Genomic DNA, 15928 nt, shown 5'->3' on the forward strand with positions numbered 1-15928 from the left:
AGCGTAAAAAAAGTTAAATATTGGAATGGGTAAAAGTACGAAGAGACCATCACTGAATTACTTGATGGGTAATGAACCAATCACAAAAGCGAGAGAAGAGAAGGACTTGGGAGTGCTGGACCAGGATAATTTGCCACCTGAAAAACACATTAACAAGACAGGTAGAGAGATGTATAATCTCTTGACTAACATGAGAGCAGCATTTCATTACATGAATTAGGAGATAATGAGAAAACTGACAGAGGCCATGATCCGCCCCAGGTTGGAATACGCGGCAGTAGTGTGGTCTCCACGCAAAAAGAAAGATATAAACAAGATCGAGAGAATACAAAGAACAGCAACCAAGATGGTCCCTAGCTTGGCAGATCTGTCATACAGGGAAAGGCTGGAAAAACTAGACCTGTCTTCCTCAGAAGAAAGGAGAGAGGAGGGCGACATAATTGCAGTGTTCAGGGCCAGGATGGGAGTAGAAGAAATTAACAGAGAAGATCTGTTTATATCGGATGAAAGAGTAACAAGGGGATATGGAATGAAACAGATAAAGCCAAGCTGCTTGAAAGATATCAAGAAATACAGTTTTCCACATAGATGCATAGACCTATGGAATAGCCTGGACAAAGAGATCATCCAGTCTAAAACTTTAACAAGTTCAAAGCAAAATTTGACTTCTTGAGAAACAGAGACAGGATCCCACGAGCATAGCCCATTTCCTGTATATAACAACTAGGTAAATACAACTGGGTAAACAGACACACACACACACACACACACACACACACACACACACACACACATGCAGGTGATTACATTATCGCCTCACTCAGCAGGCAATAATAAAAAAAAAAAAAATACTCAGCACAACATTTAAGTTTATGACAAGAAGTGACTACCATGCAGCCTCATTATACAACACCTCATTATGTGATAAACTGCTACAATGATGATTAAAAAGTTATACCCTGCCACAGTACTGTATGTGTAAAAATTAATCGCGATTTTGCTACAACGATATTTCCAACAGTCGCCTCCAAGAATTTTGTGCAGACACAGTGATGCATGCAAACTAAAATGGTTGCCCAGTGTTGACACTGACGGTGATTGTTGCCTTTTGTTCTATTTTGTGCATGAAAGGCCACCGAAACATCACTGTTATCGCCAAAATAACAGTGCAAGTGCTTAATATTAAATGTGCAGTGTGCAATATTAAAAGAAGTGATACTTTCTGGTGTGTGACATACTAAAACATGACTTCAAAATCATCTCAACCTTAGGTAACCATCATCTCTTTTATGGGCCTCTACACAGCTGACTGAGCCAAGATGCCCACCCAGGGCTTACACTGATTGTGATCATTGTCTTTCGTTCTATTTTGTGCATGAAAGACCAAACACCATTGTTATCTCCAAATACCGGTGCAAGTGCTTAACAAATAGTGCAGTATGCAATATTAAGTGAAGTGATACTTTTTTATGTGTGAAATACTGAAACTTGTGACCTGGAAACCGTGTCAACCTTACGTAACCATCATCCCCTTTATGAGCCTCTACCCAGCTGACTGAGCCAAGATGCCCGCCCAGGGCTTACACTGACTGTGATCGTCTTTCATTCTGTTTTGTGCAGGCCACTGAAATACCATTGCCATCACCAAATACCAACTCAAGTGCTTAATAAATAGTGCAGTGTGTGATAGTAAGTGAAGTGATACCGTATTTTTTTGTGCAGAGTGACCGTCCAGGCCCTCCAACTGAGGGGGGACCCTAGGTGACAACACATACCAGCATTGGACAAATGTCAAGTGAGTGGCAGAGTTTTTTTTTTTTTTTTTTTTTTTTTTTGGTCATTTTGGCTTTGCGGTCGAAGTCACCCTTCCTAACCCCAATGAACTCATGTTATATTGACCTCGTTATGTGATAACTCCTTATGAACAGGTCTTCACTTAACGCAACCCTTTCACATAATGAGGCTGCACTGTAGTCACTTTCCTTTCAGTCAGACAAGCCCAAATATTCAATCAAAACCAGAGGTCCAAATTCAGAACACAGCAAGCCTGCTTTATTAGCAATTCAGTAAAGTATCTGTAGCCCTGATTATTAGGCAGTTAGTAAATCATCTAAAAATACACTAGTTTCAGGTGACTTTGGGGATAATTCAGCAACCTGTGGTATTAAATATCAGAGGAGTGTCAGCCACGATGACTGTTGGGAAAGACTTTAGATGTAAGCTATTTTGGCACGGAAGTGTTGACGTACATGGTAGTTTGGGTGTCCTAGTTGAGGAGAAATGGGTGGAATATAAAAAGAAAATAAAAACATTCTTCTTGGATCATAGAGTTTGTGGCATATAACTGAAAATATAACAATGGGTTACAGCACTATAAATTTTTATATTGTTCAATTGGTAAAACTACTTACTATTACCACTTTAATTATTATCATTCTTATCCTTATTATTATTATTATTATTATTATTATTATTATTGCAACAATGCAACGATCACTACTGTATTACTCCACGTATTAGAATAATGTATTATGTGAATATTACACCAGGACACATATACCCTTGGTATCACATCCTCATTGTCATAATTTAAAGTTACAGTCAAATATATATGTACGTAATTCTTATTATGACAATAAAGGTAATTTGATTTTATATGATTTTAATTTGATGTGTCATAAATGTCTATCTATCTATCTATCTATCTACTGCCAGATGCCATAATCCCATAAAGGGTAGCCATTTGAGTTATTTGTTTTACAGGGAGGGGCACTAACCCTCCACCAACCCACTTGTCGACACGCAGGGAGCACATATGGTTTGGTTATATGGTTACCACCCAGAGTTGTATATGGTTTCTTGGCTTACAGGAAACCATTTGGCTTGTCACTCAATGTAAAGCCACCTGTAAAGGAAAGAAAAGCAATAGGAAGTGACAGGAAAGATGGGAGTAATAAGAGTAAATAAAAGGATTACAGCAGTGAAAACACTGTTTTCAGTTATATTAACATGTTCCACAGATAGGCTTTTATGATGAAGAAAAAACAGATTCTGGGATGACCTGATAAGTGCAGTTGGTGGTATATGGAATACAGGGATTGTAGTTTTGGGCGAGGATTTAAATAGTCACGTGGGTGATGCAGCTCAAAGATATGAAGGGGTACATGGGGTACGTGCATATGGTATGAAGACTGCAGAAGTGGAAATGATACTCAGATTTGGGGAGGCAGTGAACATGATTATGTGCAGCATGCATTTTAGGGAATAAGAGTAGGCTGATTTCATATGAATCTGCAGGTAATAGTGGCCAGATTGACTATTTCCTGGTCAGGAGGGCTGATACGAGGTTGGAAGCTGAAAAACCAAGCAGTAAAAGATGTCTCCTATAGTGATACAAGCAGAGTGGTGCTTGAACAGGGAGCTGTAGATATAAGTGTTAATGTTCTTGAGAGTTGCCGATTCAGTCTGTGGATGGATAAGGGGCCCCCAAAACATAAGGTATGATAGTGGGATGAGAGTGTAAAAGCTGTAGTTAAGGAGAAAAGAAGACTTCTGGGAATACAGTGGGGGTGGTGTAACAGAGAGGATTACTTGGTGACCAAGTGTGTGGACAGAATGAGCAAAATCAAAATCTCAGAGGCTTTTAATGGGTAACCTAAATATTCCAAAAAGGAAGAATGTGGTATTGATGGGGGCAAATCAGATGAAGATGGAAAACAGGGCTATCACAGGCAAGCAGTGTGTGAAGAACGATGAACAGTTTGGATATTAACGATGCCTGGAGAGAACATTATAACTGGCTGTTGAATGAGAAGTTTGACTGGATCTGGGACAGTTTTGAGTCTGCAGATCCAGTGTTTGGCAGGGCAAGTGGCAAGATACAGTTTGGGGAAGGAAGAAAGTGTGCCTCGGTTGATTGCTGAAATGTTGATGGCCTCACGATACAGAAGTACTGAAGGTTCAGATACTTACTGTATATGATAAATTCAATTATATATGAATATGTTGTCCCAGATAATTGGCTGAAGAGTGAGACTGTAAATGTGTATAAGGGGAAGGGTGATGCTCTGGAAAGGCAAAAGCATAGAGGCATAAAACTTTTTGACCAGATAATGAAGGCAATGGAGAGAGTCCTTGAAGGTATGATAAAGGTAATAGTGAAAACTGATGAGATGCAGTTGGGTTTATGCCAGGCAAAAGGATCAGTGATGCCATATTCTCATCTAACAGTTTGAGAAAAAATATAAAAGAAAGAAAAGGGAGCTGTACTTTGTTTTTGCTGATTTGGAGAAGGTATTTGATGGAGTCCCTAGGGAGATCATGAAGTAGGCAATGAGAAAGCATGGTAAGTAGGATTAACTAGTTAGAGTGGTTATAGCTATGTATGTGGGTGCTTGCACCCAGCTGAGAGAGAATAAATATTTAAGTGATGAGTTTCAATGAATGTTGGATTGCATCAAGGGTCAGTCTTGAGCCTCCTACTGTTTTTCATGGTGCTTGAAGCTCTCACAAGTGACTTCAGGAATTAACTCTCCTGGGAGAAATTGTATGCTGAGAATGAAAGGGGGACAGGGGAAAGATTTTGGAAGTGGAGAGGTGGAACGAAGTGCAAGAATTTGGAAGTAAATGTGGATAAAATAAAAGTGATGATATCTATAGTGGGTGACAGTACTGTGAAACCAAAGAGGGTGTGGCCATGTGCAGTTTGTCACAAGGGTGTGGGAAGTAATTCCCACTTGTTTAGAGTTTGTGATAAGTGGGTGCACAAGAGATGTAGTGGTATTAGAGGCAGGCTGCAAAATCTGAGTGTGTGGAGGAGTTTCGTTACTTGCAGGACGTGTTATGAGCTGGAGGTGGGGCTCAAGCTAGTCCTGTGACTAGGGCAGTGGGAGGCAGTTCAGGAAGCTGTTACTCCCCCTAACACTGTGAGGGCTCTTCCTCCATGCTAAGGGACCCCTGCCTAAGGCATGTGTTAGGAATATAAGGTTATATGGTTGTGAGACCTAGGCAGTAGAGGAAGAGGATATTCTTAGGCTCAAACATACAGAAATGACAATGATGAGATGGATGTGTGGTGCATCCTCGAATGCAAGACCAGGGGGTGGGGGGGCTAGGATTGCAAATGAAGTGTTGAGAGAAAGGATGGGACTTGAATGTATTGGTGTTGTGATGAGGAGGGGTAGACTGAGAAGGTTTGGGCATGTTGAGAAAACAAAGAATGACAACTGAGCGCAGAAGACGTGAGGTGTGAACATCAAGGATAGGGTTGCAAGACACAGATCAAAAAAAGACCTGGGATGATGTCATGGAGTGTGACCTCAGGGATAAAGGACTACACAGGGAGGCTGCCAGAGCCTGGGCATCATGGATAGTCACCATTAGGTGACCAAGGCCAATGCATGCAAGCATGCTGGAGCCTTTATAAACCATATGATATGATGACACAAAAATACACTTATGCTTGATGATGCTTCGAGGGGACAGCAAATAGTTTCTAGGCAATGACATAGCTAAAATAGGACTACACAGGCTGTTTTTATTTTATTTCATTTATAGAGGCTCCAACATGCTTTCATATGTTGTACTTGGTCTCTACATTGCTCAGTCTCTAGCAGCCTCTTTATTAGTCCCTTATCCCTGAGTCCCTGCCCATGCAGTCCTGAGCTTGAACAGGGACAACCGGGACCCACAGCCCACTAGCTATGGCCAGTGGCTGTGCCAGTGGCCTCAAGGCACCCTCTGACACAGATACAAGCCCTAGCCCAATCCCAGCCCAAAAGCCAAGCTGACAGAGTCCACCCATGTTTCCCCTCATGTCCATCATTTGGCAGCAGAGGCAAAGTTTTCTTGCCAAATACCCTTACTTCTGCCAACCCGTGTATCAGTAAAGTATGATGTCTAGTACTAAAAATGTATGTAATGTAGTGTACAGTACATAATGATATTTTTCTTGAAGAGTAAGCTGGCCTACTGATTGTGTTACTGACACTGAAAAGGGTTGGCAAATGGTGATGGTTAGGAGCAGTCTTCAGGGCCATTGAAATGAAAGCTCCAGCTCTCTGTATCACCAGCTTTCCCATCCTACTCAAAGTGCTACCCTGGTTGACTGGTGCTGGGGGGCAAAAATCATTTTTTCAGTTTACACAGGTTCACATTCCTTAACCCATGAGTATGGAGGGCTGACTGTACTCCCCAAAAGTGTATTATGAGGCTCAATTCTCTCATCCCCATTCTTAAACCTCTTCCTCCATGACCTAATGATCCCTCTTCCTTTTTTAAAGTTCTGCCCTATGCTAATGATGTAGTAGTTGCTTCACAGCACACTAAAACTCAACATATAGCAAGGCAGTTCCAATACTATATACACTTGCTACAACAATGGCTTATGCAAAACAAAGTGACTCCTTCACCAACAAAATCTGCAATCACTCTCTTCACTTTACACACAGAAATTAATATTCAACACACCCTCAAGTCATCCTCGTTAACTAGTGCCTCCCCTTGAAAGACATTCCCTAATTCATTTACTTACTCCTGATACACATATAGCCTTTTCTCAAAAGACTAACAACATTTTGAAGTCATCTTGTAAACAAGATAACTTGAAAATACTCAGAGGAACTACCAACGGACAACTGAAGGAATCACTAAAAGCAGTCCTCAAACAAGTCATCCAGACAGCAATAAATTATGTGGGTCTAAGCTAGTCTTCCACCTTAGCAGACAAAAACATGGAGACGCTTCAAAATGCATAGAATAAAGTTTAAAGCAAAAGGACACAAGGGAAGTTGTAACAAAGTTCCCTGAAGGTCACTCTGCAACTGACTAGGATGATGAAGTTGATCCTAAAAGGTCTTGAGTCATGCCCATGCAGGTCAAGTAACTCATTCACATGAATCTTTACCTTGCCTACTACAGTACCTGGATGGGTGGTCTTTGATATTCATGACTAACCTGAGCATTTGGCAAGAGTGTGACAGTAAAATGGTGTCCCATCATCCCAGTCCCTCCCACAGCAACCTGAGCAAGATTTTCCCTTGGCTTTGTCAAGGGAGATGAGTGTGCACCTCCTTGAGGAATTGCTTTCCTCACAGTTGCTTACTGCATAGAGGAAAGCTGGTACTAGCAACATAAAATGCCTGCATGACAGGAAACATTCCCTGCGTGATGACACTATTTGATGGTTTGTGGTTAATATGGGTTTCTGTACAGTCAAAAACCTTTCCCCATTCCCCACACGGAGGTACAGTACTGGAAACAACCAAGCATAGAGCCCACCTGAAGAACCTTTTGACTGCTCTCTCTACCTCAGGCACCTTGAGTAGCCCAGAGATTAAGATAAATTACAGTACTCTTAGTGACAGTAGCTCCTCGTGAGGAAAATAATAAAATGTTTACACATGCGTGCAAGCAGATGCGCAGTGCCAGGATATGCTGACACATCACCATGTGGGACTTTCAACTGTTGATGCCCGACAGACCATGTTTTTTGAGGGAGGGGACTGATTTCTGGGATTTTTTTTTTTGCTGAAACAAAATTCTTTCCCACATAACAGGAATCAGGGTAGGGCTTATCTCTCCATGCAAATGGTAAAAATCACAAACAGAACTCACATAATTGGAGACATCACTGTATAATCATATTTATCAAATCAGTATCTAAACCCATTCCTACAGTATATCTTCTGATGTCTTCAGCTTTTCAGAAGTCAACCCAAACACATCCACTGCCTTCCCCAACGGCATCCTGTCAATTGCCCTGCTCACAGTAGCAACATCAATCAAAGACCATGGGCCAAACACTGGATCCACTGACTCCAAACCTTCCCTGTTCCACTCAAACTCCTCATTCAGCAACCACTTATAATGTTCCCTCCGGTGTCTTAATATCCTCACTGATACCACAATCCTTTCTTCATCATTCTTCATCTACTGCTTACCTATGATATCCCTGTTTTCCCTCTTCATCTGATTTGCCACCTTGAATACCACATTCTTTTTCTTGGCAATATTTAAGTTATCCAGTCAAAGTCTCTGGGACTCCGAGTTTGCCCTGTCTACCTCCTTTCCAGCCCTATACTTGGCAGCCAAGTATTCCTCTCTATTACCATCCTTTTTCCATTCCTGACTGCAGCTTCTATACCCTCATTCCACCACCATATTACCTTTACGTCTATAAGGACCCAGTGTCTCTCCATACACTGAATCAGTAACTCTGAAGAGTTGACACTTCTGGCAACAGCTCGCTGTTCAGCCACCACTCTACTCATCTCACTATAGAAGGCTTGCCTTACTGCTTGATTTCTCAACAATCACATTTTCCCCCTGGGTGTATAGGTCATCTTCACCACCAGGTCCTTCAGCACTATGTCACATACCAATAGTCTGCCTTGCTGCACACACTCTTCATTCCCTATAACTTTAATATCCTTCACTAATATTCTATCAGCTCACCTGACCAGGAAATAGTCAATATGGCTACCATTTCCCTCAGACTCACATGTAATCAACCTACACTCTCATTTCCTAAAATGCATGCTGCACACAATCATGTTCATTGCCTCCCCAGATCTGAGTAACCTTCCCCCTTCCACATTCCTAGAAAAATATGCACATATCTCATGTACCCCTTCATATCCTTGAGCTGCTTTATCCACATGACCATTTACATCCCCTCTCAAAACAACAATCTCATCATCCCCCATACCAACGGCCACACATATCAAGTCATCCCAAAATCTATCTTTTCCCACATCATCCAAGCCAGTCTGTGGAGCATATGCCAATTTAACTGAAATCTTGGACTTACCAAACAATGTTTTCAATCCAATAATCCTTTTAATCATTCTCATTACATTCATGACACAATCCACCCATTTCTCCTCAAGCAGCACACCTACATCACTATATCCATCTACACTTACCTGTCAAAATGGCTTACACCTAAAGTCCCTTCCAGCCATCATTCTAGCTGGCCCTTCCCTATACCTGACTTTCTGTATGCACCAAACACCCACCCGCCTCCTACTCATCATTTTCACCACTTCCTCCACTCTACCCCTTTAAACTATCAACATTCCACAATGCCACTCTGGACCCCTTGGGTGATCTGATTCCAACAAACTTGTTTTTTCTATCTCATTTTTGTCATAAATGCGTAAATAAAGGGGAAGAGAGACCACAGGCCCCAGTGACATGCACAATTCCAAGTTTACTGATGCTTCCTGTTCTTTTCATCAATGTTCATCCTGAATCACTCGTGTTTGTTTATCAACCATGATGGCAAATTTTCTGAAGTCTACTCAAAGCTACTGAAATTTATTATTACAAGCCTAACCTTACAAATTCATATGTTAGCATTACCTAGCCTAAATTGTTCGTTTTCGTTTTAAACGCTCCAACATGCTTGCATGTGTCGGCCTTGGTCACCTAATGGCGGCTCTCCACGCTGCACGATCCATTGCAGCCTCCCTGTTCAGTCCCTTAACCCTAAGGTCACACTTAATGACCTCGTCCCATGTCTTTCTCGGTCTACCCCTCATAACCCCACCCCCAATATTAACACTTCTCACCTTCCTCACCCAATTATCATCCCCCATCCTCTCCACATGTCCAAACCACCTCAATCTACCTCTCCTCATCACAACACCAATACACTCCAGTCCCATCCTACCTCTCAACTCTTCCATTGTAAACCCAGCCCCTCCAGGCCTTGGACGCAGGGACGCACTGCACATCCACCTAATCATTGTCATTTCTGTACATCTGAGCTGGTGAATGTCTTCCTCCTTCACTGCCCAGGTCTCACTGCCATACAGCATTACACTCCTAACACATGCTGCATACAAAGACCCCTTAGCACGTAGGGAGAGCCCTCTCAATGTCAGAAGAGGCAAGAGCTCCCTGAACTTCTTCCAACCACTTCTCACCCTAGCCACAGAGCTAACTCCAGCCCCACCTCCAGCACACAACATGTCTCCCAAATAACAAAACTCTTCCACACACTCAAGAGATTCACCAGCAAGTTCAATCCTTTCACGTCTGACAATCTCCACCTGCTCACCCCGGCACGCCGTACACATAAAATCAGCATTATCTCGCAGTCTACCTCTGATACCACTACATCTCTTATGCACCCATTTATCACACACACCGCACAAGATGGAATTACTTCCCAAGCCCTTGTGGCAAACTGCACATGGCCACTCTCCCTCGTCTTTGACAGTACCGCCACCAAACCTAGATATCATCACTTTTGTTTTATCTGCATTTACCCTTAAACCATTTTGCCCCATACCATCTCTCCACTTCCTAAACCTTTCCTCCGCCTCCCTTTCATTCTCTGCAATCAACACCAAATCATCAGCATACAACAACTCCCACGGGAGTCCGTTTCTAAAGTCACGTGAAAGGGCTTGAAGTACCATGATAAACAACATGGGACTCAAGACTGACCCCTGATGCACACCAACATTCACAGAAAACTCATCATTCAAATCTCCATTCACTCTCACCTGGGTGTGAGCACCCAGATACATGGCCATAACCACCCTAACCAGCCACTCCTCCAAGCCAAGCTTTCTCATTGCCCACTTCACCACCTCTCTAGGGACTCTGTCAAAGGCCTTTTCCAAATCAACAAAAACAAAATAAAGATCTCTTCTCCTACCAATATATTTTTCCTGAAGCTGTCGAACAATGAATATGGCATCAGTGGTGCCCCTACCTGGCATAAACCCAAACTGCATCTCGTCAATATTCACTCTTTCTCTAATCATACCTTCTAAAACTCTCTCCATTACCTTCATTATCTGATCTAAAAGCTTTATACCTCTATAATTTCCTCTTTCCAGGGCATCACTCTTCCCTTTATACACATTTACAATTACACTCTTCAGCCAATCATCTGGGACAACACACTCATAAATAATCCTATTTATCAGGTCAGTGACTAAACTCACCCCTATATCGCCTGAGGCCTTCAACATTTCGGCACTCAACCCAGACAAACCTGCTGCCTTCCCCACCCTCATCCTGCTTATTGCCGCACTCACAGTAGCAGTATCAATCAAAGGCCAAGGGCCAGACACTGGATCTGCTGGCTCCAAACCTTCCCTGTCCCAGTCAAACTCCTCATTCAACAACCAGTTATAATGCTCTTTCCATGCATCTTTAATATCCTCACTGTTCACCACTATCCTTCCTTCATCATTCTTCACACGCTGCTCACCTATGATATCCCGATTATCCCTCTTCACCTGACCTGCCACCCTAAATATATTTTTCCTTTCCCCATGATTTAGGTTATCAAGTAATTGTCTCTGTGACTCAGACTTTGCCCTGTATACCTCTCTCCTAGCCCTACGCTTGGCAGCCAAATATTCCTCTTTGCTACCACCCTTCTTCCATTCCCGGAAAAGCCTTCTTTTCTCCATAATTGCAGCTTCTACACCCTCATTCCACCACCAAGTTACTTTATGTCTTGGTGGTCCTCTTGTCCAGCCGCATGTTACATCAGTAACTCTCAAGAATTGTTCTTGAGGGCTCTGTACTGTTCATTAACGCCTCTGTCTACAGCTCCCTGTTCAGCCACCACTCTCCTCAACTCGCTATAGAAGGCATCTTTGCCCTGTATACCTCTCTCCTAGCCCTACGCTTGGCAGCCAAATATTCCTCTTTGCTACCACCCTTCTTCCATTCCCGGAAAAGCCTTCTTTTCTCCATAATTGCAGCTTCTACACCCTCATCCCACCACCAAGTTACTTTATGTCTTGGTGGTCCTCTTGTCCAGCCGCATGTTACATCAGTAACTCTCAAGAAATTGTTCTTGAGGGCTCTGTACTGTTCATTAACGCCTCTGTCTACAGCTCCCTGTTCAGCCACCACTCTCCTCAACTCGCTACAGAAGGCATCCCTTACTACTTGGTTTTTCAGCTTCCATATTTTCCTCCTAGGTACATAAGTCCTCTTTTTCATCACTTGTTCTTTAAGCACCATATCACAAATCAATAGTTTGTGCTGCTGCACACACTCCTCACTTCCTATAACTTTAACATCCCTCAATAACCTCCTATCGGCCCTCCTAACCAGAAAATAATCTACCTGACTGCTATTTCCCCCAGACTCATACGTAATTAACCTACTGTCTCTTTTCCTAAAATATGTGTTGCACACAATCATGTCTGTTGCCTCCTCAAACTCGAGTATCCTTTCCCCTTCTGCATTCCTTAGACCATATGCACATCCCCCATGCACTCCTTCATAACCTTGGGCTGCTTCACCTACATGACCATTTAAGTCCCCTCCCAAAATCACTATCTCATCATCCCGCATACCACCCACTACACGTATTAAATCATCCCAAAATCTATCTTTCTCTGATTCATCCAATCCTGCCTGTGGAGCATATGCTGATATAATCACAGCTATCTTTCTTCCCAACAGAATTTTCATTACCAATATCCTATCGCTTACTCTCAAAACATTCATAACATATTCCACCCATTTCTCCGCAACCATCACACCAACACCTCCATATCCATCTGTCCCCCCCTGCCAAAACAACTTATAGCAACAGACCTTCCCAACAATCTTTCTGGCTGATCCACCCCTGTACCGGACTTCCTGCAAACACGCCACATCCACCCACCTCCTACTGAATGCCTCAACGACTTCCCCTGCTCTTCCCCTCAAACTTCCCACATTCCATGAACCCACCCTCATCCCCATGGGTGATTTACTGTCCTCAGGCTTGCTTTGAAACTTATTTTGTTTTGTCATCTTCAGTATTAATAAAGGGGAACAGACACAGCACAGGTCCCACTCACTGCACAGTCCCAGGTCCAGGCAATGGATCTGGGACCCCTAGCCCACCAGCTTACCAGTGGCTGTGGTAGTGGCCTCGAGGCACCCTGCCAGGACAGCTGCAGGGACACCCTCCAAGCGCGTCTTGGCACTGCAACTATCCCGCCATTATACACCCACTGATAGGGCAGCCTCCTGGGGCGCTACTCCCAGGTTCGGGCCCCTCTCCATTGGGCGGAAGCGGCAGCCTGGGAACCGCAATGCCCTGTACCCTCTAGCACAGGCCCGAGCCCCATCTCGTCCTGGACCCATGATCTATGCCGGCAGAACCCCCGCCACGCCTCCCCCCAGAAGTTCGCCACTAGGTAGTGGGGGCAAAGTTTTCTGGCCGCATGCCCTTGCTGGCGCCAACCCCTGTAACGTAGTGGGATACGTTGTGTGAAATGTAAAGTGCATGTGGTGTAGTGCATAGATAGTTAGAGGAAGAAATAAAATATTATAACCAAACCCAACCAAAAGTAACCTAACCCTACTACACTCAACTAAAACAAACCTAACCACACCTAACCTAACTCAATGTAACCAAGTCAAACCTAATCTAACTTAATTTAACCTAACCCAGTCTAAACTGATTTTATTTAACCATAACCTAGCCCAATCTAACCTGACCTAACCAATGACAGCTTAATCAACTATGCCAAAATAGGAAGAAATAAGTTATGTTGGGTTAGAATAATAATTTTGCATTAAATTATTCAAATGTTGCAATAAATTAGTTATATACAGTAAGTGGAAGTACTGAGACATACAAATCTTTCACAGCTGCCTTACATATGCTAGCAGGCAATCAGATGACTTTGTTTACAATATACTGAATCACTTTGTTTGGTGCAGTCAGTGCTTCATGTGTGTATATCTAACCCACACAATGCTTTCTTTACTGTTTATTTATGATGTAATTATGATAATACACATTCATCTAAATCTGCATTACTGAAATTTTCATTAAGTCCTAAAGACCTATTGCAGCTGATCGGCTGAAGCCATATTTTGTGCACAGGGACCTACTGCAGGTGATTGTAGAATGACTACCAAAACCCTGCAAGTGGAAGCCCCACCCCTTTGATGACGTAAATGGTACTTGGCCAATGGAAACTAAGAGATCGGGTGGCGGGAGGCATGATCCAGCCCCCTCCCCGTGTGTGTGGATCCCGCCCTCTGTGTCCTCTCCCACCCAAACTAGCCCTCATACCTCCTCTAGACCACATTGGCTGTGTGTGTAGCAGGCATATTCTCTCCCTTCCCCCTCCCTGATCCCCCCCCCCACACTCCCTTCACCTCCCTATTAGTCCTCATTTCTGTGATGTCCCATTCTTGCTCACTGTGAGGGATGACTTTTTTTTGACGGTCAACAGTGTGATAGCCAATAAGAGAGGTGAGAGAAATATATATATTCTGGTGTGTAAAATCGAGTTCTTGAAATCTACAAGACCAAAATTTACCTTGGCGAAAGCTGAAAAATTGGACCCTAAACGCGGTTCTGGGGACAGACTGGGTGGAAGAATTGTGGTCTTTAAGAGTTAATAATTAGTAGAGGCATCGAGTGATTTGCTTCAGAGTGCTGGTGGCCTTCATACTGGTCACCTCAACCCAAGGCCTATCCCAAACCATGACTTTTGTGGTACGATGCACACTGATTTTATAAGCAAATTTTTTGGGGAAAAAGTGAGCATTATATGGCTGAAAATACAGTATATCTGGCTATGTTAGAAAAATTTGGCTCAGGTTTAGATAAGCTGTAACTGATAAGAGTATTTTCAAGCCAAAATCAGTGTTCTATGATGGCATCCATCTGTCTTCGGCACATCACATGATGGCATATGTCTATCTGCAGCACTATTGGGATTGTAAATATCATTTACCACCACTGTGGCAATCACTTACCATCATTGTGGTAACCATTTATCCCCATAAAAAAAACTGCAAAAGTATTAAAAAAACAAACTTCAAGAATGAGAAGTGAAATGGGTAAAGTCTTGCTGCTGCTTAACCTAAACTGTACATTAACTTCACTGAGTCTACAGTTAGGGCCTAGCTTGTCAAGGACTCAGTGAGGTAAATGTATCCAGAGAACAGATTGAATATTCTCCCTTATTGTGCCCTTGTCATCACTTTCTATTAGCTTATCCATGCCGACTCGTATGTATTTCTGGTACTTAACATAACATTATGTATTGTATTTAGTGGATCTAAATTGCTGTAACAGGGAAAATTAGGGTTTGAGCTTGGGATGGTTGGGACCAATTAGGATGAGGTTCTGTGTATTCGTTATTATGCAATTCCTTTATCATGTGATGTGTTCAGTACCAATTATCCTATATAATCAAGGGATTGCTGTACAAGTTTAAGGTGTATTGTGGGATGATTTAATAGCTCCTGTTAATAAATAATTTCATCTGGAGCTTGAGGGTGCTACAAATAGTTTTTAGGCAATTTCATACTCTATAGATAAGCTATGACCACTGGAGCCTTCTTCTCTCTCTTTTTTTTTTGGGGGGGGGAGGAGAGATTATATATATGCAGATTCCTTGAACAGGAGGGTTTCTGTTCTCTAACCTCACGAATATGGATAGCAGACTGTACTGGGTATAACAATGTACAATTTGCATTTCCCATATTTAAACATAAGGTCATTGGGAATGTTTCTCAGAGTAAATGAATGAATGGACTGTAGTACCCACCTTTTAACTTACATTACCTCAACAATGCTAGCACTACAAGAGAAACATTTTTAAAAATTAATCACGACTACACCCATAATGACCATTGCAAGCACTGTTACATGCAGGGGGGCAAGTCATGCTACTAAAGTGCTGGCATCTGCGAAACACAACACAGATTATCAAAAGCATACCTGATATGGAAGCAAGAAAAGGCTCAAGAACAGAGAACGAATTAGTTCGACTGATTGCTTCAGGACAAGCTCGATGACGCTTTAAAGGGGGTAGAGTACTCATCTTACTCCCATCTACACCTACACCACCACAACCTCCACCACCACCCAGCATATACCCCACGCCACCCAGCTTCCCCCAGTTCAGCCCTGGTCAAGAAGAGACAACAC

General features: G+C 42.7%; 1 protein-coding gene across 1 annotated transcript in view; it reads right to left on the bottom strand.

Moving 5' to 3' along the window:
- LOC145414620 (uncharacterized) overlaps positions 1-15928 on the bottom strand; it is a 784070-nt gene that overhangs the window by 149921 nt on the left and 618221 nt on the right. Inside the window, exon 13 of the mRNA XM_080284146.1 lies at positions 15719-15907. Coding sequence (XP_080140272.1) covers positions 15719-15907 — 189 coding nt within the window. The remainder of the gene's footprint in view (positions 1-15718; positions 15908-15928) is intronic.

The sequence above is a fragment of the Coenobita brevimanus genome, chromosome 100 (assembly GCF_032717465.1).
Source record: "Coenobita brevimanus isolate Jiangsu-jjx chromosome 100, ASM3271746v2, whole genome shotgun sequence".
NCBI classification, from domain to species: Eukaryota; Metazoa; Arthropoda; class Malacostraca; order Decapoda; family Coenobitidae; genus Coenobita; species Coenobita brevimanus.